The sequence below is a fragment of the Solea senegalensis genome, linkage group LG16 (genome assembly GCF_019176455.1).
Source record: "Solea senegalensis isolate Sse05_10M linkage group LG16, IFAPA_SoseM_1, whole genome shotgun sequence".
Lineage (NCBI taxonomy): Eukaryota > Metazoa > Chordata > Actinopteri > Pleuronectiformes > Soleidae > Solea > Solea senegalensis.
In genome coordinates, this window is record NC_058036.1 from 11,135,495 (window position 1) to 11,160,080 (window position 24,586).

At 38.9% G+C, this 24,586-nt stretch overlaps 2 protein-coding genes across 7 annotated transcripts; both read right to left on the reverse strand.

Annotated features, from left to right (window-relative positions):
* Positions 1-1,379: 1,379 nt before the first annotated feature.
* On the reverse strand, positions 1,380-14,179 carry mocs1 (molybdenum cofactor synthesis 1). 2 transcript variants are annotated; one of them, XM_044048022.1, is made up of 11 exons: positions 13,924-14,179; positions 13,619-13,730; positions 11,904-12,071; positions 8,604-8,768; positions 8,467-8,528; positions 7,072-7,183; positions 5,999-6,111; positions 5,689-5,799; positions 5,202-5,322; positions 5,071-5,118; positions 1,380-4,269 (listed from the first exon to the last, which is right to left on the reverse strand). In XM_044048022.1, the coding sequence occupies exons 1-11, from the start codon at positions 14,131-14,133 to the stop codon at positions 3,245-3,247; spliced, it is 2,247 nt and encodes a 748-aa protein (XP_043903957.1). In that variant the 5' UTR covers positions 14,134-14,179; the 3' UTR covers positions 1,380-3,244. The 2 variants fall into 2 exon arrangements, with proteins under 2 accessions (XP_043903957.1, XP_043903958.1); XM_044048023.1 differs by having other exon boundaries at positions 3,940-4,269; positions 5,056-5,118.
* Positions 14,180-17,413: 3,234 nt separating this feature from the next.
* LOC122783361 lies at positions 17,414-23,006 on the reverse strand. 5 transcript variants are annotated; one of them, XM_044048118.1, is made up of 4 exons: positions 22,671-22,736; positions 22,189-22,321; positions 21,454-21,729; positions 17,414-19,138 (listed from the first exon to the last, which is right to left on the reverse strand). In XM_044048118.1, the coding sequence occupies exons 3-4, from the start codon at positions 21,548-21,550 to the stop codon at positions 17,811-17,813; spliced, it is 1,425 nt and encodes a 474-aa protein (XP_043904053.1). In that variant the 5' UTR covers positions 21,551-21,729; positions 22,189-22,321; positions 22,671-22,736; the 3' UTR covers positions 17,414-17,810. The 5 variants fall into 5 exon arrangements, with proteins under 5 accessions (XP_043904053.1, XP_043904052.1, XP_043904050.1 ...); XM_044048117.1 differs by having other exon boundaries at positions 22,189-22,739; XM_044048115.1 differs by lacking the exon at positions 21,454-21,729 and having other exon boundaries at positions 22,189-22,430; positions 22,671-22,727.
* Between the last annotated feature and the right edge of the window lie 1,580 nt (positions 23,007-24,586).

Here is a 24,586-nt window from a genome sequence, read left to right on the forward strand (position 1 = left end):
CTGCAGACTCATGATCATATTATTAGGAACAATAACAACGAGTTCAAAGTAGCTATAACTCGACATTTTCACTCAGTATGTCCATCTTCAACTTGAATGCATGTGTTATTACATTTATCAGTACCTTTATGAACAGATAGTGACGATAAGACAAGCAGCCTCCCCGGGAAATCAGTGGTGAAGTGACCGCAGAGTATCACACGGTCACAGTTCCACAACCGTCATCATCAAAGTGATAAAAGTGCAGGATGTCAGCTTCCTCTCATCAATGAATCCGGCAACTCGTTAATACATCGATACTAGGTTATGCTAATGAGCGACGAATTAATAACTAAAACCTACTTTGTCATAATATTTTAAAAACTGTAAACGAAAACCAACGCATTGCCTTAATGTATTCACATTTCTCACGAAATGTTCGAATAGTTCCCTGACAGCAGCGCTGTTCCAGAGACGCCACATGGCCGCGCTTTGGTGTGCGCGTACGCATCTGTGACGTCACTCTGGGAAATAAGATTTTTCTGGGCTTTTTATGGCCTTTATGACGTTTTTATGAATATGAATTAAAAAAAATAGAACAAAAGATCTCTAAAAGCTTATGTCCATGTCTCGCAGTGAGGTGTCCGGGGGGCGTGAGAGGCAATGCGGGACAACTTATACAGTGGTTATAAATAAATAAATATAAATATAAATAAATAAAATATTATCAGGTTCTCTAGTATTTCATAGTATATAATAGTATTTCAATTCTGTACTAATTTCAATACTTTTGCTGCTATCCTTGTCACACATCAGCGCTGGTACTTGTCTCCACCCACTCAACTCTCTTCTTCACCTCTTTTACACACTGTCCATTGCTTTATTGCTTTACTTATTGCTGTGTTCTCTCTTGCTCCTATTAACTTTCATTCCTCTTCTCTCCGGTGCAGACCTCCACCTCTTCAGGCTGTCTTCTACCTGTCCCCTACTCTTATTACAGATTACATTATCATCTGCAAACAACATAGGCCATAGAGACTCCTGTCTGACCTCATCTCTCCACTGTCTCACTTTCCTCATACATGTCCTGCACCACCCTCACATACTTTTCTGTTACTCCAGACTTCCTCATACAGTACCACAGTTCCTCTCTTGGCACTCAATCACACGCTTTGTCTAGATCCACAAAGACACAGTGCAGCTTCTTCTGTCAGCCCTCTCAAAGCAAACATCACATCATCATAACTCTCATGAACCCAAACGACTGCTCACTGATCTTAACTTCTTTTCTTCCTCTTTCCCACATCTTCATGGTGTGGCTTATCAACATTATAATGATTACACCTCTGTAATTACTAGAGTTCTGCACATCAGCCTTGTACACACACAAGATCACACACTCAAATGTCAATGTTTTATTAGAGCACCTTTAGCTTTGATTACATAGCATGCATTATTTGAGGTATTGTTTCTATAAATGGTAAGTGATGTCACATTTATTATAATTTACAGATACATTTTTTTTGTTGTTGATGCGTAAAATGTATGTAGAGTACATTCAAGAATTCTCCATGGAGTTAAGATCTGGACTCTGAAGTGGTCAACTCATGCTCCCTGAACTACTCACTTGCAATTAGAAGCTGAACCAAATTAATCCTACTGGCATTTCTATTTTCAAATATGCCTGGAAAAATTGTTTCACACAAAGGTTTGTGTGCATATGTTTGTTACCTCTTTAGTACCTGTTCAACACTGACCTTGTTAGGATGAGGCAGAACTGGGGAAATGGTTAAATTCAAGATTTGAATTGAGGTTAAGTCAATGTTAAGGATAGATATCAACTATGTTATGGTTAAGAATACGGATAATGCTTTACAAAAGCAGTCCAAATGAATAGTCAACGCAGAGTTCCGAGAATAGCTGTGCAAATCTGCATGTATGCTACATGTCAGACATGAGAAAAGCAGCTTAGAGACTGGCCCTTAACTCACCTTCTTTCATGACTTGGCTGTTTTTGTAACTCTATGTGCATTAATCATCTACACATTTCATGTAGACAACTCTAGGTTAAACACATTCGGCATAGTGTTGAGTCTTTTCTGCAGCTACTCCTGCTTCCTCCCACAATTCACAGACATGTAAATGAATAACTTTGGAGACTGAGTGTGGATGTGAGGGTGACTGGTTGTCTATGTGTGCTGTCCAGAGTGAACTATGTCCTTCACTGAAAACCTTCTAGGGAGGCTTGGTTGCCTTCTTGAGACAAAAGACACACACCAGTCTGACTGCATTTTATCTACAGCCTCTTCATACATACACTAAATGTTGTGCATTACACATTCTTATGTAAGATTTGAATTGTTTTCATAGAGCTTCATAGTTTTAAAGGTGACTATGAAGATAATTCACAATATAATCATGACAAGAGCAAGCTATTTCCATAATTATGTTTGTAACTATTTTCTATTACAGCTGCTATTCTGAACAAGTAAACCAGCCAAATTGAATAGATACATCACTACATGTTGCTTGTATGTTTAAAAAAAATAAGAAGAAAAGAGGGAGATCAAGTAATTAAATTGGTTCTGGTAATGATACCATCAGTAAGTATGGGGGTGATCATTGAAATTGAGAGATTCACTTTTCAGACCATTCAGACCTGGTTTACAAATCTGTCCCAAGTGATCCAATCACAAGTGAGGAGAGCTAAAAATGGCTCAATACCACTTTCTGTTTGATACGAGGCCATTATCACAATCATGAGTATCTGCCGATACTATTTTCAGTCCGATTCAGTGTTTTTTGTCTTTTAGACAACTTCACAATTAACACATTTGTGTTGACACCCACCAAGCTAATATTATTATTATTGTTGTTTTTATAACTATTTTAAAAACAATGCTCTCACTGCATGGCATACAGCCTTCACTCACGTCCACGTCACATGAAATCTTTTTACATGTTGCTACTGTATGGAACCCGTACAGATATGGAGTATCATCTCAACTCATCCCTACAGATTATGTTCACACCCTGATCCCGCGTCTGTTTATGAGAACAAAATGTTGCTTTACACGATTGAGACTGTACAGACGTGTCAATGTGTTAGGACAGACTGGGTTCAAGTGCTCAGATTGTGGTGTTTTGTATCATCTTGGAGGACGCACTGGCTGTGTTGAATTTAAATATTTTCCACATGTGATCAGTTCACTGAAGACAGATTCTAATACCAGGTCTTTTTTGTTTTCCTGTTCCACACACGTGTTCAAGGGTGACGGTGAAAGTCCCTCTTTCCGCCTGTCTTACTCATGAGCTTGACATCCTTAATGACGATGTCATGGCTCACAGCCTTGCACATGTCATATAGGGTTAGTGCAGCCACAGAAACGGCTGTCAAAGCCTCCATCTCAACTCCCGTTCTGCCCGTAGTGCTACATGTTGCAGTGATGAACGCAGCGTCCTGTAGCTCTTCCAGGTCAAAGGTAATGGAGACATGGTTTAAGGGGAGTGGGTGGCAGAGCGGGATGAGGGTCGAGGTCTGCTTGGCAGCCATGATCCCGGCCAACTGGGCAACAGTTAAGGCGTCACCCTTAGCCAGCTGGTTATCCCGAAGTAGCCGAAAAGCAGTGGAACCCAACAAGACAGTGGCGTGAGCTGTGGCTGTTCTACATGAGGGAACTTTCCCTCCAACATCCACCATGGTGGCTCTTCCTTGAGCATCTGTATGCGTCAGATGGACTTCAGTAATTTCAGGCAGGTGGGTGTTGGTCACACTTGTGTCCGACTTCGTCTGATCACTCAAAGATTGTTTTCCAGTGGGATTTTGGGTGGAATACTGATTATGGCACATTCTTATAACACTGTGTTGATTAAGATATATTTTAGGTTCCATTATTGGGCAAAACATGGGAATTCCTTGGGTCCTATGTAAGAGTCTTTTCAAAGCATTAGGTTTCCTGGCTTGTGCGCACCTGAGACAGTCTTTTCCATTCATTTTGCTCATGACATTTTTGTGCGTGTTGAAGCTTGAGGTGTTTAAATGACAACTGTTCAAACTGCGACAAGCAGCTGGTGCTACAAAGTGTGGATTGTCTGTTGCATTAGGTCTTTCTTTGCAGATGTGCAATCCTTGATGGGTGGCCCTGCTCACTGCAGTTCTAGAGCGGTAAAAATAGGTAATTGGGGTTAAAGTGGTGCAATCTGAAAGGCACAAAACCTCCTCTTGTTTCAGGACTCTTCTGATGTCTGAACAAGCGGTGTGAGGAGCTGCTGAAAGAGCAGATGGAGGCTCTGTTGGAATAAGAACAACACTGTTAAACAGTTATTTCAAGATAAACATATAATGTCTCTGTACAGGAAAAATACTTCCAAGGGAAAAATTACTCTAAACGCTGTAGTACATATGCCAGGCCTGTATGTGACGCTGTACCGCTGCTGGAGAAGAAGACATGTAGCATGCACATACGGCATGAGTGCTGTGTACAGACTTTTTTTTAAATAAAGCTTTATTCTAATAAGTATACATTACGATGTATACAATGACAGAAACAGACAGAATGAATAAAGTCGGGACGACTAAGGAAAGAAAATAAATGTCCTCCAAACACAAGAAGTCGACGATGAAGATAAGCAACAGCAAAAGCAAGCGCAAGAGAGGTGGGATTATGACACCATAAGGGGGGCATTTTGAGATTTTCCCGCTCTAGAACCTGATTTCGAAAAATAGCATTACAGTTTGGATAAAACGCAGATACAATAAAATTAGTGGATTCACCTAGACTCATTTCCATGTGGACAGCCCCATAGTTATCGCCTAGCTTACATTATATACCCATGACTAAAAGACTCCTGTACTGTCCTGCCAGACAACTTCTGAAACTAACATTATCTACATAGAACTCAACTACTCTTCGCATTGATCTTTAGCCATGGTGACCATGGAGACGCTTAGTGGCAACTACTTCTTCATAAGATGGTTTGGAGGCACTTGTGGTCAAAGTTAAAAAGTAAAAAAAAAAAGCACTGCAAAATAAGACATGAGCATTGAATGAACAAAGTATGAGTATGAGTACATACAGTTCTGTCACCCACCAATGAGGATCATGGGCCTGTTCTTCATCTGAGAGAGATTGAGCATGCCTAAAACAGATAAACAGAATTGCTCAGGACTGTGAGAGAAAAACACCCACAAATGATGCGTGAGTGAAACAACTTAAATCTACCTGCATGTTGTTTCTTCTTTCTGCCAACAGCTGCTCCTATGATTTGTAATAGCTCCTCTTCTGATGCCCCAGAGCGTAAGAGGTCTCTGAGAGACACTTCAGAGTTGTCAAATAAACACACCTGAGGCATGAAAAGCAGGGGAATATGAGATTAAACATTCCATGCTGACTGCCAGAGCCAGAAAACCTCATGAACTTGGGATGGCTCAAAACCGAAGCCAATATCACAACCTTGTGCATCTAATCTACTGATAGTGATATCAGACCGATACAGTCGTTTTTACATCTTTTAAACTACCAAGCATTTAAACACATTTGTGCTGATACATTTACCATCTAGCCATTTCAGAAACATAATGCTCCATCTATACAACAAATATTCTGCTTGTATAAAGTTGACAAATACAGCCCGCATCTTTGACAATATGTGATTTATGTTAAGTGTAAGTAAGGTTTACTTAGACTGTAAGTAGTGCTATAGCTTCACCTTGAGGTTGCCATCTGCAGTGATGCGCAAGCGGTTGCAGGAGCCACAGAAATGGTCAGATATGGAGGTGATGAATCCCACCTGGCCTTTGAAGCCTTGCACTTTGAACGCCTGTTGCAACACAGAGAAACATGACCTATAATTATCACTTATGTGCAGTGGAGTCTGAATGAATAATCAAAACAAATGTGACATAAAGAAGTAAAAGTTTCAACCATCAATGCAATATTCCTCTGAGAAATTCTAAATAATGCACCACAGCAAGACAAGAAAGGTGCTAACATCAGTGCTAGTAATACTGGGAGCTGACCTTAGCAGTGTCTGTGTGTCCAGTTTGAAGCATTTCCAACTTAGGCCACTGCTGCTTGATGCGGTCCAGCATCTCCTGGTAACTCACCATCTTCTTAAAATTCCACTTGTTGCCTGCAGAGAGTGGAGGAAGCAGTGGGGGTCATACGTATTGTAACAAATCAACTTATCACAAGCTACATCATATTCTAATAATTCACCAACCAACAATAAACTGAAGCCAACATCAGTGGCACAGCAAGACTGCTGCTCACAAACATACAGAACACATTTTTGAAAAGACAAATACTGTCTATTCTAAAAAAAATTTTAGAATACAACTTAAAAGCATCCATCTAAATACAAACACATCACATATAATACCAGTTGATTGAAAACACTTTAACACTGTTGCATAAGCTATGGGCTCTGTAGACAAAAGCATCCTACATTGTTGAATGAAAAAAAAATCCCATGCTTACGTAATAGTTCAGGTTTTATTCCTGCAATGTGAAAAATGCATGCTCATCTTGATATGAATGCTTGTTTAACAGTGACATTCTAATTCCCACTGTATCTACACTCAATATATGGCTGCTCAAGTCTGCTATCACCTCTATCCTAGGATTTCTTTTTTTGTCATTGTGTGTCTCACTTTTAGAAAGCATTTTCCAACTGTACACTGAAGTTTTTAGACTCCACTCTCTCCTGCACCAAAGTCTGATGGAGGTAAAATAGCAGATTTCTTTCGATGGACTTTGGTGTGGTGAGAGACAAGTTTACAAAGCAACACAAGACATGGGAAAAATATGTATATGATAGCATAGATTTCATCAGGTGTAGACTTCATTAGATGAGCATTTTGTTAAATTGTTAAAACTCTATGTTTGTGCTGACAGCCATGTTTTATCTGAGAGCTAGCCTCCATGTCCCAGGCTGGTTTCTGGGGATGTGTTTTGGTTAGTATCCCAGAAACTGTTAACATTTTTTGTGAAGCATAAACAAATGATATGTGAAAATAATGCAGTAATAGAAATTAGAATACAGCCTTTTTAGTTAATGTGTAATAAGACACTCAAGGAAGTGAGCACTCACCATCAAAGGGCATGTATTCAATGAAACGCACCTCCACAGGCTTGTTTTCTGTCAGGGCCACAAAGTCTATCAACTCGTCCTCATTAAGGCCTCGCATGACCACACAATTTACCTACAGAGGGCAACACAACAAAAATAAAGCTTTCAGGATGCCAGCCTCAATTTACACCATTTTCTTGAATCAACAGAATCAAAATGACTATCTAGCTTGAAACATAAACATTAATATTTAATTGCAATATTTAAAATATCCCATAGGTTTCCAAGACTTTGGTCTATTACGTTTAAAAGATGTCACTTGGTCAGATCATGTTTAGGACCCTGACGGTCACATTGATCCACTAGAATTGCTTGATTTGTTGGAAAGTATAGTGGTGTTTTAGAAGGGAGGTTCTTTGTTCTTTGTGCTTTAAATGCATGTGGTGTGGCGCAAGTGCTAATAACACTTTTGAACAGATGTAGGCAGCAGAGGATCTATGAACTCCTGTGTGCTGTGATGTAAAATTGCTGATTTTCTCTATGTAATTTGGTGCAAGGAATAGCTATCTTAACATTGATATACAGCAAATGGTAAGAAGCGATTATCTGTATTTCCTCATGTTGCTCAGTGTTGCCAAGTTCTCAGTGAGAGCTAACCTCCATGACTCGAGCTACTTCTTACACAAGTTTTCTTCCACCTCAAACTATCCCCTTTTTAGTACTTATTCCCCTCTATACAGGGGGAAGTTCACAGACAGTGTGGCCTCACTGTAGTAATACAGACAAAAACATGGGCTTGGGCTAATGGACTTTGCACTGGGTTTTGTCAATGATCCATACAGTTACGGCTGCATCGAATATTCAGTTAATCGATTACTAAATTAATCGTTAACTATTCTGATAATCGATTAATCGCGTTTTCTTTAATCATTTAGTTTTCAGATTTTTCAGCTTCTCAAATGTGAATATTCTCTGGTTTCTATGCTCCATATAACAAAGAAATCATTAACAAAACCACAAACCAAACTGGATCCTTTCGGTTTCTGTACAAAACAAGATATTTGAGATCATCACATAGAGGTGTAGGTCCACATTCTTGACTTTTTATGGACTAAACAAGTACTTGATTAACTGAGAAAATAATCAACACATTAATTGATTATGAAAATAATAATTAGTTACAATGCTAACATTTTAATAAAATGTTGCGTACATTGTAGAGCATCGAGCTCCTCTATGTCTTCTTTTCTCTGGCATCTATTTCCAATTGCAGTTTAGTCATCACAATATTCATCCCATAGTTGATCTTCCATATTGAAAATGTATCAGGAAAATGTTATACAAACAAAGACAAAGCACAAGAGGATCTTGAGAGTCAAACATCGTCAAGATTTTTAAGTAAAGTGAACAAGATACCTTGACAGGGTTGAAGCCCATTTCAATGGCCTTATCGATACCCTCCATGACTTTATGGAACCCTAGGGATTAAAAAAGAAAGTATGTATAATAGATAGATAGATAGATAGATAGATAGATCTATTTGAATCCCCTACCTTTTCGTCTGACAATAAACTCAAATTTTGCAGGAACGAGTGAATCCAGGCTGATATTAATAAGGTCAACTCCAGCAGTTTTCAGCTTTGGCAGGAGCCTGGCCAAGTTCATGCCATTGGTTGTTACTGCAATGGTTTTCAGGCCCTCCAGCTTCTTCAGTTCAGCTGGAGAAGAAAAACACAAGACCAAGACCAACAAGATTTTTTGTTATAAATTAAATGATTGATCCATACAAGCTAGTTCTAACAGGATTATGTCTGGGTCACATGTTTAAATGCAATTTACCTTGGAATACTGCAATAAAATATATAATACATATATAAAATAAAACTGTATATATATATATATATATGTTACTTAATTACAGAGGGGGCCGAAAGTTCAAGTCGAGGACCAGATGAGGTAAAATCACTAAAACTTTACAAATGATTTTCCATTTCCATCTGTCTTTCCTGATTTTCTCAACTGTATTTCAGTAGAACAGCACATACAGGCCTGGAGTCACATGTACCTTAGCCAATTAATATGCTGCACTCAACCATTTTTATAAAGAGAAGGAGCCAAAAACAAATGAGTAGCTGAGCCCCCTTAACCCCACTCTGGTTCCAGCTCTGTGTTTCAAAGTCCACATTTAAATTGTTTATTTATTTTACTGGCGAGGTTACTTGATAAGTGTGGCACTAATCAGTGAGTCAAGATAAGCAGTGATCTAATCTGATATGATACAAACATGCTACTCACACAAAGTCTGGCACACACCTACAGTGTTACTACCGACGATGACTTTCAGTCCATCATCTTTCCTTATCATCAAGAAATACAACAACTGAAGGACATTAAAAGTCACCACATTGTTTCCACTTCCACTCACGTGACATCATAATGACAATCAGTCAGGTAATGGTCATAATTGCAGATTCATCATGGGACCTATTGTCCTCTGTAAAGACATCAGCCGATGGTCACACTGCATTCCTTTCACACTTAATCAACGCATCAGGCAGTGAACTTACACAATGGTGCAATGTGTTATAAGTCTTAGACCAATCTAATGTAGTTGCCGTGTAAAATGAATTTTCAAGCGTCTTAAAACAAAAGCATGCAGTGGCACCCAGTTCTCTTCCTCTCCTGATCATAATGGTAATAAATCTTCAACCTTTGGATACTAAATCAGTCCTTTCAGAAAAATGTGTTACGTGTCTGATGCTCCAGGGTTGTTCTTGCTCTGCATTCAGTATCTAGTACTCTCACCCCCCAAACTGACTGATTTTAATACTCATTAGTAAATATTGTTTTCTGTAAAGACATGAACTGGATTTTGCAGAGAGAAGAAGCCTCCCAGTTAAATCCTCGGTTGTGAGGACAGAGTCCTAAAGCTTACTGTGTCTGTGCAGAGCAAAGTGGAGCAGCTGAACACATCGTATCCCAGTGTAAACTGTATTGTCCAGTGCTGTCACTCCCTTTTTTTTTGGTCCTGACCCACCAATAGGGTGACTGATAATTGATGAATGATACAGTGGAGGAAATAATTATTTGATCCCTCACTGATTTTGTAAGTTTGCCCACTAACAAAGAAATTTATTTGCACTTCATAGAGTGAAATAAGTATTTGATCCCCTACCAACAATAAAGAATTCTGGCTCCCACAGACTAGTCCTCTTACTTTAATAAAGTAATCTCAACTAATTACATTGGTAACACACTACACCGTAATAGATTAAAATCCAGCAGCACCCGTAAGGTGCTCCTGCTCATGAAGGCACATACAGGCCCGTCTGAAGATTGCCAATGAACGCCTGAATGATTCAGAGAATGATTGGGAGAAGGTGATGTGGTCAAGTGAGATCAAAATCACTTGGAGGAAGAGGAATTCAGAACATCATCCCCACTGTCAGGAACATCATCCCCACTGTCAAGCATGGAGGTGGAAGCATTATGCTTTGGGAATGTGTCTTTGGTAAGGGGTCAGTTCAACTTCACCACATCGAGGGAAAGATAGATGGGTCCTTGTACCGTGAAATCCTGGGTGACAAACTCCTTCTCTCAGCCAGGAAACATAAAATGTGTTGTGGATGGGTCTTCCAGCAAAACATACAGCCACGGCATAACGAAGGGGTGGCTTAAGATGAAGCACATTAAGGTCATGGAGAAGCCTAGCCAGTATCCAGACCTAAATTCTATAGAAAATCTGTGGAGGGAGCTGAAGCTTCGAGTTGCCAAGCAACAGCCTCAAAACGTTAAGGATTTGGAGAGGATCTGCAAAGAGGAGTGGTCCAAAATTCCTCCTGAGATGTGTGCAAACCTGGTCATCAACTACAAGAAACGTCTGACGACTGTACTTGCCAACTAGGGTTTCTCCACCAAGAACTTAGTAATGTTTTGATAGGGGGTCAAATACTTATTTCACTCATTGAATTGCAAAATAATTTAAATCTTTTGTTTTATGTGATTTTCTGGATTTTCATTTTGATATTCTGTCTCCCCCTGTTAAAATAAACCTACAATTAAAAGTATAGACCGTTAATTCGTTTGTCAGTGGGTGAACTTACAAAAACAGAGAGGGTTAAAATGCTTTTTTCCTCCACTGTAAATACCTCTGTCGTGTTGATTTGGCATGACATAGCAGTTGAATTCTCCTCTTAGCCTTGAATAAAGAAAAGCTCCCTCAGCTAGCTACCTTGCCAGTGTTGTATCTTGACAAAGAATAAATTACCATGTTCACACGGGTCTTGTATTCCCAACAATGCTGATCGGGAGCAATAGCTGTAGCCGATTTTGAAACTGATGTATTTCCATTATGAATAATGAACATAAACATAACAAAAATCTGGCAAACAGAAGAGGAGGACAATGAGAAAGACAGTGGACAGCGAGGGGATGAGCAGACACATGTAGCATTTGTTTACTACAGAAGCAAAAGTGAAGCTTCTTTTTCTGCTTCCATGTAAAATGGGGAATTGTAAATTCTAATCAAAAGTAAAAAGATTTTGCTCATGTAAACAGCTAATGTCATCTGATCTGGGAGTGAATGCCAGTTGACCAAATTCCCACCCATTTAAATACATTTTCAGAGTATTTGTCACTACATCCACTTAATACATATCATATGGTTAAAAATGTTTAACAGCTCAGGCAATCAACCAAAACTTATGAATAAACAATCGCAGGAATAGTAGTCCTATCCATGTTTCTACATAGGTGATTGTGAAGACTAGCAGCATACTGAAATCACAAAGGACATCAGATGAGATATGAGCAAAAAACAAACAGTCCTCAACAACTTTTTATTTGAGTCTCACCGATGATATCAACCACGTCAGGTCTGATGAGGGGTTCTCCTCCAGTGAGGCGGATTTTGTCCACTCCCTCCTGGACGAAGAGACGAGCCAGAGTCAGTAATTCTGAAGTGGTCAGCAGTTGGCCCCGTGGTGTAAGCCTCACCCCCTCCTCTGGCATACAGTACTGACCTAAAAATTAGGAAAAAGAAATAGCCACTCAACATATACATTGATCCTACTGTAAATTGGTGAATACACAGAGGTATGAATGATCTGTAGAATGATCTGCTGAAGGAGGGATGCAACAAGGGGTCAGGATTTTATAGCACACAATACATAATAAAAGGCATTCACAAAAGGTTGACAGTGGTGAATTTCTATTTTCATTTTTTGACTATGAAACTGTTGATAATTTTCTACATGAAGTGATTCTTTGTTTTTGATCAAATGAGCTCACATCTATGCAGTTTGCACATGGCAGTAAACCATTGTATTCAAGCGTACTTGACTGTATATTAGCCGGCATGTAGTAATGTTGCTTCAGGTCTAAACTGTAACTTTGAATGGTGTAGTTTGTAACTTTACAGAGTTGAGTACTAGCATTTCAGGTTTATGAATGATTGCTCCTATTTTCAGATGTAAGCTACAAATGCCTCTTGGCTACAACAGTAACAAGACAGATTTAGACTTCAACAGTGAAAATGTTTGTCTTCATCAGAAGCAAAACCTTGCTTCACTGGTTAGCCCAAAAGTGTAAATCCTCTTTTGTAGTGATTATATGACATATATAGTCTAAACATCCTGCTGCGGTCACATTGGAGGAAATGCAAATCTTTCAAGCTGCAAGTTTACCTAAAAGAGTGATGGTACTTTGCTGGTTTATATAGTTGGTGTCTGGGTTTATATAGATAATAGAGAAGGGTGCCAACATGCTAATGCTATCTACTGAACAAACCAAAATACTCGTAGATGATGTTCATGTTATTTTTCTTCTATGAGTATCTTGGTTTACAATGTTACATTCTTCGTAGCAAAAAAAGTTTAATACAGGCTGCACATGCTGTTTGGAGAGAAGGGGCAGACAAATCAACTGTTTGTCTATGTGCGTGAAAGATAGATAGAGAGAGAGAGAGAGAGAGAGATGTGAAGATGCTGTGTTTTTAAATCGCCTTGGGGGAATAAATACAGAATCAATTGGTGACAGTGAGTGGTGATTCTCCCGCCACACATTGATTAATGTATGGGAAGAGGTGGACAAAATATTAGGAACAACTCTTAATAAATTGCTGTCCAGTTAAAAATCACTAATCAGTCTACAACCTCAGTAATATCACTCTGACAATGTCAGTCAAAACTGAACCCCGTTGTCTTATCTCAAGTAAAACATATTTGGCTGAGTTGCATTACATTCAACACTGATATTTATTTACACAATGTTGAGTTCCAGGTTTTTTTTTCTGTATTGTCTTTTTAGATCGATGGCTGACAAAGAGTTTTTTTTCCTTTTGCCATCATATGCAGTGCTAGGATTTTATAGGCAAAAAAACAGCCACAAAAACATTAACACATCAAATATTTTTCAAGGCTTGAAAACAAAACTTCTTTTCTTTTCAAGGTAGTGTTAACGGTGCGTCTGAATCCTAAACTTTGTTTCCATTCCATTCCATTTTTCGTAATACTGAATAGCTAATGACACATACAAGAGGTTTATTTATTTAGTCAGAACATGTACTCACAGCGTAGGTTGCACTTCTCTGTCAGGGAGATGCGCAGGTAGTTGTGCCTCCGGCCGAAGTTGTCGGTCAAGAACGCTGAAAAGGGCAGTAATGTGTCTTCTCTGAACTTCTGCTAGAAACAAAGACACGGGACAAACACAGTGTGAAATCAATGTCAGGTGATGGTCAAAGTACACCACATGTGACAACACGTGTGCCTTCACCCTGTAACTGACGCTACAAGCTAACAAGTCGAATATCTAGCATGTAGTTAGCCAGCCACACAAAGTTAAAGATGTGAACAGGACGGTGGACTCGCCGTTTACCTGTCTCGAGCTGGTTTTCATAGATGCTACAAAGTTGGGAGCAGCTAGAGGCGAGTCTCCGAATTCATGCTCATTTTCCTTGTGCGTAGCACTGGAATACGGCCGCCGAGAACCCGGGCTGCCGCGCCTTGCGAAGACTTTTACGAAATTATTTATAAAACTGTTGTGCCTGTCAAGGAAGCGGGAGACGGTGACGCCAACGGTGGCCATGGTGTTGTCCCTCACCCTCGTAGAATTCACATGCACTACATCTGTCAGCGACTCCCATGACTTGAAGTGTCAAAGGGGGCGTGATTGTGCCAGCCAATCGTTTCAATGTACACATTTGCGGGTGCATGCTGGGTAATGTAGTCTTGTCGGGAGGGACATACGACTGTGTTTGCCAACGCAGAAACAATTTTTACGGCTATTAAAGCGCGACTCCCTCGTTCTTATATGTCAATAAATGTTAATATAATACATAAAATAATTAGCAACATTATTCAGTGAGAAAAAACGCCACTCCTAGCTCATACACTCAACGGCCACTTTTTTAGGCAGAGTGGACACTTAAAATGGTAGGATTTTGCAAGCAGGTGTGGCTGCCATAGCTTCAAGGTATTATATGTAAATTTTCTAAACATCTTGTTTGTAATGAATACATTTTGAGTCACTTTTGCTGATCGATCATTTGAAGCCAGCCTGGCTATTCCCCTCTAAGCTTTGGCCTTTTTGGCAAGGCACATTCTCTCAGAGAGCTAATATTCATTGGATATATGCTCTTTTATTGGGCTATCCTGTGTAAACCCTGGAGATTGTTGTGCATGAAAATCCCAGTAGATCAGCAGTTTGTAAAAAAAAATTTTTAACATGAGCAGCTCATCTTGACCATGTCTACATACCCTAGATGCACCATTTAATGACTGATAGATACAATATATTGGCACTTTTTCACTGTAAAGTCCCGGCACAAGACAGCACAGCTCTACGCAATTCGTTTACCATTACTATATTACCTCCTCAGCGTGGGTGGAATCGGATGCGACTTTGAAACAGATATGTAAAAATCAGATCAGAATTGCATTCATTGCATTCAGTCATTATTGTGTGGTTTAGCATTCACTTTTAAGATGAAAGCAACTGATGAAGAGACAAACGTTCTGACATATTGCCTGATTTCTGTTGTCTAATATCTACTGTATACAGTTATGAGATGAACCATGTTGTTTCCTGCCAGGGGCTGTGTCAGAGGCATTTCCTTGGTTATGTGACGTCACTGTCTAAAGCTCTATAGTGGGAGTTTCCTCTCTTTCACCAGAAACTTGTTGAGTTTGGACAGCACAAGGATTATGTCCACTGCTGGACTTCATGTCCCCCCTGTACTTTTCTTGTTAAGATCTCACATGATCCAGCATTAATCCTGTCATCTGTACAATGTTTTTATTGTTGCTATTCATTTTTGGACCAGGCTTATCTTATCAATGATGGTATAGTATACTTGTTGGACTGCGTTCTGTATAGGAGAAGCATTCTTTTTAAGCTCTCTGGCAAGTGGAGCCTTTTTTGTTTGTTGTTGGGTCCCATCAGTGCCAGTGCCCATTGCAGTGGACCCAGTGGGTGGGCAAGGATATCCCTCGCATTCACCTTCCTGCTTTGAGCCACAAGGATCATGTGGCTGGACAGTTTCCTGACTACCTTCAGAACAACATCTTGTGCTTGCTTTTTGTGTGTGCAGTGGAGAAGATATCAGACATGACTTGGTTATATTATCATTGAATTTCAACGGTGGTGGGTCCACATGTTTGTTTGAATGCCTGGTAGACCTCTTCTCTTATCTCAAAAGCTTTCAAGAAACTACAGATCACAGCAGGTGGAGCCATAGAGCCATTGGAAAGGCCAACCAGATCATTCTCATCAGGACACATAGGATTGAGTCAATTATTCTCCATGAGGTCAATGACAGACTGGACTATATCTTTCTTGATCTTTACACTCTATAGATCTAGATGGGATAGTTTAGACCTGTCTAGACCTATCAGATATCCCAGCTGTCTGAGGTGCATGCTTCTGTACTCAAGTAATATTTAGTCACAGCTCTTGCTAGATCCCTTTGTTCCTGTGTGATTGTTTTTGTTCACTGTTTCTTCTTTTTTTCTTTGGCTGAGCCCAGTTGACCTGAGAAATCAATGACCTTATCTATGACGTTCAACATGTTAATATTCTAAAAAGTATGGTATGTTTTCTAATGAGGTTCAGATAAAATGCTTATCTTGATGGACAATCAGCTGCACCTTTTGAGGCAGATGGTGTGTTGACTCCAAGGTATATTAGTTCAAAGTACATTTTATATTTTTCAACGCACTCAAACTACTTGAGTTGGATTACTGTAGCAGCAATTTCTGCCAAAATCAGTAAAGTACACCATTCAAAGTCACAGATTAGAGTTGCAGATTGAAGCAAATCAGAGCGAAGGTATCTCATATTTATGACTTAGTAGTATCTCATTATTATGACTTTTTGTATCTTTTTGTGCGGGCTTCTATATTGTCAGCTGTAAGACACAATATTTTGGGGAAAAAGTTGCTGCAATGATGACTCAATTACGAATTGTTTACTAAATGAATCGTCAACTATCTTGATAATAAGTTATCCGATCAATCTGCTTCATTCAATTTTCTGTGTGGAGCTGGCATGTTCTCCCCATGTGTGCATGGGTTTTCTCTGGGACTAAAGTGGTAGAAAATTAATGAATGATTAGTCCAGTGTTAGGCCGTGGGTGTATAACTTCTGGCTCAGCAGTAAAAATGTAATTACAAAAGTTTGAGCTCCCGCTTTTAGACTATACTGTTGAGTTTGTTCTTCAGACGGAGATGGGTGAAATGTCACTGCATATTAGACACTAGCAGCTAATAATGAACTAAATCTTAATTATTATATTATATATTATATATATATATTATATTATATAATTAAAATCTTAATTATGTATATACCTATATATACTGTATACTCACACATAAGAAACAAACATACAGTACATGAAATGAATCCCCCTATGTCAGCCATGTCACATGTTAAATTCTGGAAATCCTCTGCTGCCCACCAAATTTAAAAAGTTTGTTTTTACAAAAATAATTCTAATTTGTTCTGACAAGAAAAATGTCCCAGCTACAGTTTTCAGGTCAACAAAAAAAAAACAACAACCAAGGGTTGTTGTTGTTTTTATATGTCATTAGTTTTGAATGTTTTCCAGGCAAAACAACAAGCAAATATCAACAATGAGAAACTTAAATGACAGTGACATCAGTTAAATTATCCAGGCCTGTAAAGAGTAAGGAAGAGGAGTCCACTTATTTAGGTCAGCCTCTAGTTTTTATAAAAATAAAGATTATTGTATTTAGCATGGCAAGATACTTGCATTGTTTTAACAATGACATAGGATGGTAATAACTATTTTGTGTTATTATTATAGGAAGTTGACAGCACCACCAAAACAGGTTTCACCCCAAAATGACTGACACACAAACAGGTTTATTTACAAAGAGTTTACAATGTAAGTGAAAAATAAAAGAAAAAAAAACATTTTGTCAGAGCTGGCTGTTGTGAGTTGTATTAGAAGTGCAGTTTGTAAAACTTTGCAGAAAATATCTTTGCATTTGGCAGAAACAAAATATGGAAAATGTTCCTTAATATTTTATGTGTACAATCACATTGTAACATAGTTTTTCCATTTAAAGGGAAGAGTGAGGAGAGGCTTTCTCACCCTCTGTTGTGCACGTTCTGCATATAGCTTATATCAAACAGTGGTTTGATATAAAAAGAAAAATCAAAATTGTGTATCTGTAACTAAATCTGTGATGAGACATTGCAGCACATTGATCATTAGTTGCTTTATCCAGCAACTGTTGTCAGATTGACGATCCGTAGTTCTGCTCAGGCAGGTGTACAAGAGATTCAGAGACATTAGTGAGAGCACAACATACTTTGACAACTTTGTCCAGGTAGGTCACATCATTTTCTTGGTCGACGTCGGTGAGACCAATGGGCATGGTGCTTTGCAAAATGGGGTACTTTTGTTGCAGAACACCAAAGACCTTTTCAATGTGTGTTCTGAGAGATTCCAAACATTCTGTGTTTTCCAGCTTAACAGGATCTAGCTGGTTATTGCCAAGAGTGTACACCGGTATGGTAATTTCCGCTTCGGGAGAATCTAAAGAGTGGTCTTCGTCGTCTAAATCCCTGTCCGACAAAACAAGGTCTCCCGGGAGCAAATGAGACAAAAAGTTACTCTGCTGTGTGATGAACTTGTCGCTCGTTCGGCCTCCCCACCCATTGGAAATGAAACAAATAGAGCCTCGGGGGCAGATGGCGATTAAATACTTAATTGTGTTGCACGTTGAAAAACACTGAGTACTGGCTAACAAGTCGCTTGGTTTCTCAATGCATATTTCAAAACAGTCGATAATGCACACTGTCATTTCAAATGAACTGTTACTGAATGCACATGGAAGAGATTTTCTTAAAGATTCTCTCTCAGGCCATATAACCAGACACGGCACTAGCCTACAATACATGACACTGATACAGTGTTTGAAAACCTCTGAAACGGCGCTTGAATCGACGCCAAAATAATACGCCAAAAAGTCAAAGGACAAATTCATTTTCAGCTTAATTAAAGTCAGCATGAACTGCTGAAATATTGTGAGTCTAAAGTGGTTTGACTGCTGTAAAAAGGGAGCTACAACGTTAAAGACGGTCATCAGCAGTGAATATGTTGGTAAACCAGTGAGAATATTGATCTTTTTATCATAGTTTTGGAGACCAGTCTCATTTAGTCCAGTGCTGCTTATTTTCTCTTTCAACAGCAGATTTTCACTCTCTATTGCTTGGTATTTCAACTCAAGATATTTCACGTATTTCCTACAGGTTTCACTGGAACACAGTGGAGTCGCTAGTTCGTCATTGTCAGTGGGAATGGGCTGGAAATCCTCTTTAAGTTCTTTGTAGGTTGATTCCTCTGCAGGAGCTTCTGTGTCATTTTCTGCAGTTGGCTGCAGGCTGCTTTCTAGAGAACGGTCTTGTGGAGAAGATACTCGTTCACATCTTTGGAGTTTGCTCTTCTGTCCTCTGTCGAATTCATCCAGCTGCATCCCTTTCCTTTTCTTCTCTGGGGTTGGCACGTTCTTGAAGATGGAGGGCACATAGTCAGGTGACCGAGGGTTTTCACTTTTTTTCCCTGAAACATAAAAACACAAGTAGGAACAGGTTTAGCACATGTTTAATATATGTTATGCTGTTTAAAGTCCAATTCTAATTTTGACTCTAACATAAATGTAGACAATACATATGCAGGCGTAACCTTAATGCGGCCCTTCAAAGGCCAGGCCAGGCTGTTTTAACTCCTAGGCAGTACATGGATATTATATAAGACCAGTACCCTGTGTGCAAAAGACTTCATGGTCGCAAGTTCAACCCCACCCCTGGTTGTACTCAATTCCCTTGTAAGTCACTTTGGATAAAAGTGTCTGCTAAATGACATGTAATACATCACATTGCTTACATCTGTAAAATACACTAAATATGATAAATTAACACACACACACACACACATATCTAAAAAAATGGAATTAACAAAGTTATATGTAAACATTCATTTAACATTAAAAAGCCAGAGAAATAATGGAGGTAGTGTCTGAAATGAAAGGCATTAATACATGTATTTAAAGATCATGTAATACAGATCATAAACAGAAGATATTTTATTAGTGAGTTTAGTTTATTTGCAGTGTATTGTCACTCGCACTCTTTGAGAAGCACAAACATCTCCCAAAAAACGTTACCCCATATATCCCTTATCTCTATATCAGCATAGACTAAAAATACCCCGATATTTGTTTATATTTTGTTCTATTTAATTTCCATTAAATGGAGACAAATCAGCCGATGAACCTTAGGATGTCAAGTGAAGAAAGACTTAAAATTCTTCCACACAGAATGATAATGAGCAGGAATCAGACCTGTTACCACACAATCCTTATCTTTAGTGCACAAGATTTGAAAAAAATATTCAGAGTCAAGGACTTAAAGCTCCAGAGATTTAAAATTGAGTAAAGTACAATACTTAAGGCTGCAAATCATGATTATTTTCATAACTGATTAATCTGATGAAAACTAAATGTCTTGTTTTGTCCACAAAACTGAATTAGTCACCTTTAATAATGTCTTTGTTAAATGGAGCAAAAAAATTGGGGAAAAAAACATTTACATTTAAGAAGTTGAAAAATTAGGAAACTTGTTTTAATTGTTAAGAAAGCACTCCACCCACTCAATCAATTACCAAAATATTCAATGATTGATTTCAAGAAACGATTAATCATTGCATCCCCACACGATACATCACAAAACGTAAAGATGCAGATTTTAAAAAAGTACTCAAAATTTAAGAGCACAAACAAACAACTCTGAGGCATAAGGAAATGTAATTTAATTAATATTGAAATACAAAAATAATAGTAACTAGAGAGCGCACGGAGTGGTTACTGTAAAATATTTCATTGTCGCTCTACGTTTGGACCATCAGCTTTTCCTGAAAGAGGCTGTCAAATATGGAATTCACTACCACGTGGAGTCAAATCAATTTCAAATATAAAATCTATGGAGGTTAAATGTTGGCTCAAATCAGAGCTTTACTCACTTTAGCTAAAGTTAATTGTTATTATTGTTGTATGATGTGCGCTTTGTGAAATGACTGCTGTGATGTACTGTTAGTACTCTTATTTGTTTGCAGCCAAACGAGGAACTGGAGTTGTAACTTGGCAATTGCTATGAGCTCTTTGTCTTGGAACTATGTTAAACTGCATTGTCCCCCTTAAATAAATACAAAAATAAATAAAATGTTATTTGCTCCTATAATACCCACTTGCAGTCTTAAAAACTAATGAAGGCTAAACTGCAAGTCAAAGTCTGTCTGCTTTTCAAGGAGGGGATACAGGAGAGAAAAGGATGAACATGGAAAAAAAACTGCATTCTTAAGCAATGTGCTGTCGATTACGTGTTTTTCGTTTTTAAGGTAAATTTAAAGGACTTTCAGCAACAATATGCTGTCTGTTATGCTGTTCTGTTCTTTGAGATTAACATTTAAAATAACTTAAAAATTATACTGGTGAAACACCAACAGTAATGTTGACATTTGTAGTCACAGTAATAATAAATATAGCTATGATTTTATACATAAGAGATTCCATCCGTTATATACCTTACTCTTTAATGTGCACTGGTCTCAGACTGGCTCAAGAGTAAAAAGACAGGGATGAGTACCGCTGGCTTGAAGGAACGCTGCTGTTATTTTTTGCTTTTCCATTAGGGATAGTACCTTTTTTGGTACCTGCTCTGGCGAAGTTCCAAGTGAACTGAGCTGATACTAAACGGCCACTGATTGGTCAGAGTGTCATCACTGGAAGAGTCATGAGTGCGACATCCGACACGGGAATAACACCGAACAGCACTGTGCTGCGCTGCAGTATGACGTTGAAGTAATGGAAAACGACGTGCCTGATACCAAACGGAATAGAGTCGGTGTCAGCGGTCTCTTGCGGGCAAGCTCACAAACTTCATTTCCACCCTCTGCTTCTTCTTGACCCTGTGGCATTGGTGCCTCAGTTGTGGTGTCATTAATTGTGGTTTAGGCCATCTCAGGTGTCCTTTGCCGTTTCCTGTTTTGTTGTCTGGCATTGCGTGCAGTGTCTGTAGACTTGGTCTGGCTGTAACCTAGACATAGAGATGGTGCCCAATCTGGATCCGAGTCACGCATTTCATATGCCAGTTTGCCTGGTAACACAATCAAAACCTACGGTTATTGCCTCAAATATGTTTAGACAGAATATAATATACACACACAGTTTTTTTGTTCACTACATAAATCTATATGTGTTCATTCATAGTTTTGATGCCTTCAGTGAGAATCTACAATGTAAATAGTAATAGTATAGAAAAACCATTAAATGAGAAGGTGTCCAAACTATACATATACATATATATATATATATATATATATACACACACACACACATATGTATATATGTATACACACACATACATACATATACGTACGTGTGTTATAACCACAGTATTTCAACAATTGCATAATAGTACATATGCATAATGTACATAACCACAATATTTCAACAATCACATGTCAAGTTACAAGTTGCCTGTGTGTATCTGCATGTGTGTGGTGGAACGACGAAAGAGGAAACAAATGCAAAGCGTATATGATTTTCAACTTACCAGAATTAAAATGTAAGGAGCACACTCTCATTGATGGCGGAACCCCCTCGGTGGGTATATTTTCTCGATTGACAGCAGACACCCAAGCCATTCGACGTCTTCTTGTTATGCCTGAAATCTGATTCCCTTCAGTCTGCCGCCAAGTGGGAAAGCGGGAAAAACTCAGTCCATTGTCGATTTGTTTCCCTTTGTGATCATGCGAGGCGCTGCTGCACCGCATGACACAGCAACGTCTCACCATACTTTACAAAGGGCCGAGAAAATGAAGTTAAAAGTAAGGTAACACATCCGCACACAGCCAAAATAACAACAACGGCGAGAGCCCCCAACATGCCCGACACGACCCCGTTCCATACGAGTGACGTCACTTAATAGCCCCGTATGTCTAACTTGCCTTTTTCGTGACGTAAAATGCCAGAAAGAGCAGTAAAACGTGCAGGAATAAACACGATATTGTATTTAATAGCCGTGGGGATATGTACCTGATATGAAATGATCACTACATAATCGGAATCCGTTGGCTGACGGTTCCCAATGCTCCGACATCCGAGCACGTTTTATGGCAGTGATCCACCTCTGCCGTCTCTCAGGGTCTTTGGGGATCCGGTAAAATGCTTTACCGTTTCCTTGTTCCCGTCTGTTTCGGCATCCCGGGGCACAACAAGAATCCACCATCTTGATGTGTTTATGTGGACACAGGCTGAGACGATGCAGCTTCCTGCCAAAATGGCGGTGTTTTATGTCCACTGTTGTATGGGGGCGTTGCGTGACATGTCGCCGTCGACTTATTCGTTACAGTATCTCTCACTTCCGCTCTCTCTGTCGCGCGTGAGTGTCATGGCTATATTATAAGAACTGGACAGAGCACCGCCCCCTCTGCCTTGAAGAGACATTTTTCCAGTGGCCACTCATGGTACTGCAACAATAATACGCGTTTGGCTCAAAAAGCAATTTTCCCATTGACCACAATAGTAAAAGAGACGCTAGTAAAACTGTTCACAGGACACCTCGAGACATGGACATATGCATTTATAGATCTGTATAGTCTATATTTTTTATTTAATTAATTGAGTTTCATGTTTGTAAAACCTTAATGTTTTTAAAACCTTCCTAAAAGCCACATAAATCCCTGAAAAATATTATTTCCCTGAGTGACGTCACAGTACGAGCACGCCAAAGCGCGGTCATGTGGCCTCTCGGTAACGGAGCTACTGTCAGAGAAGCGTACGATATGAAAACTTTATGAGAAATGTTTTTTTTTATTATGACAAAGCATGTATTAGTTTTCATTAGCATTTCTTTTTGCACAGCGTGACATGGGGCAGAACTCGGCGTCAACTGTGGGGCAGTGACCGTGTGATGCACTGAGATGCGGTCACTTCACCAGTGATTCCCGGGGAGGCTGGTTGTCTTATCTTCACTATCGGTTCATAAAGTTACTGATGAATGTGATGAACATCTGAATTAGAGTTGAAGATAAACAAGTGGAGTGAAAGAATCTGGAGTTATAAAACTACCCTTAACACGTCATTATTGTTCCTATGATGTATTACAAAAACATAAACAGCAGATAAAAAGTCTTGATTGAGAGACACAAAGGATGGATCGCAAATGCAATGTGTAAAACATCCAGTAGATGGCAGTATAATCTCTCACACATACACCCTCGGGGATGAATAAATTCTATTATATTCTATTATAATCTTGAAATATTTTTTCTTGCACTCAATAAATGGAATACAAAGGTTTTGCTGTTACAGTCCTCCTTTTAAATAAGTGTCATTGTAAGGCAGACTTAAAATGACATCAAATATGGTTCTGTGTTAATTGTAAATGACAATAATGCAAAAAAAGAAAGATTTGCACAGGAGAAGACCATTAATAGTCTTTTCATTTTACATAATGTAACTGCAGGATTGGGATCACATGGTATTTAGCACAAACACACATTTAATAGCCGCAACTTTTTGAATGGTGAAAAGGACACTACATTGGTTGTGCAGGCAGCAATAGGAATTTTTACTGCGAGCTAAAATGTGCAGCAAAGTAAATCAGCTGTCGTTTTGTTTTGTATGTATCTCGAGCATGCAGCAATCATATTTCCAATTAATTATTTGCATTTTACTGCATGTGTTTGTGTCCATACTAAGAGCTTTAGTTCTCTCATGCAGGAGGTGAAACAAACATCATTATAGACTTTTTTTTGTTTATTGACATTTCCGTCCTCTTCATGGCTTTGCGATAACAAAAGAAATGCAGTGTTATGTAACATTTTTACTCCCTGCAGGTTATTGATGACAATGCTTATTGACTAAATAGTTATCGACCACTGTTGGTTTCTATGCCGCACAGCAAAAACACTCTCTTGACAGCAATCGCTCATGCAAACTGCCTTTCA

Excerpts from the sequence above, each read along its gene's own strand:
- LOC122783361 (XM_044048114.1), bottom strand. The coding sequence starts at position 22,429 with ATGGTGAGACGTTGCTGTGTCATGCGGTGCAGCAGCGCCTCGCATGAT. Across the intron at positions 19,139-22,188 it reads CTCCTTACATTTTAATTCTG|GGAAAAAAAGTGAAAACCCT; the intron begins GTAAGTTGAAAA and ends TTTATGTTTCAG.
- mocs1 (XM_044048022.1), bottom strand. The coding sequence starts at position 14,133 with ATGGCCACCGTTGGCGTCACCGTCTCCCGCTTCCTTGACAGGCACAAC. Across the intron at positions 7,184-8,466 it reads TGGGCTTCAACCCTGTCAAG|GTAAATTGTGTGGTCATGCG; the intron begins GTATCTTGTTCA and ends TGCCCTCTGTAG. Across the intron at positions 5,323-5,688 it reads CTGCAGATGGCAACCTCAAG|GTGTGTTTATTTGACAACTC; the intron begins GTGAAGCTATAG and ends TTCATGCCTCAG.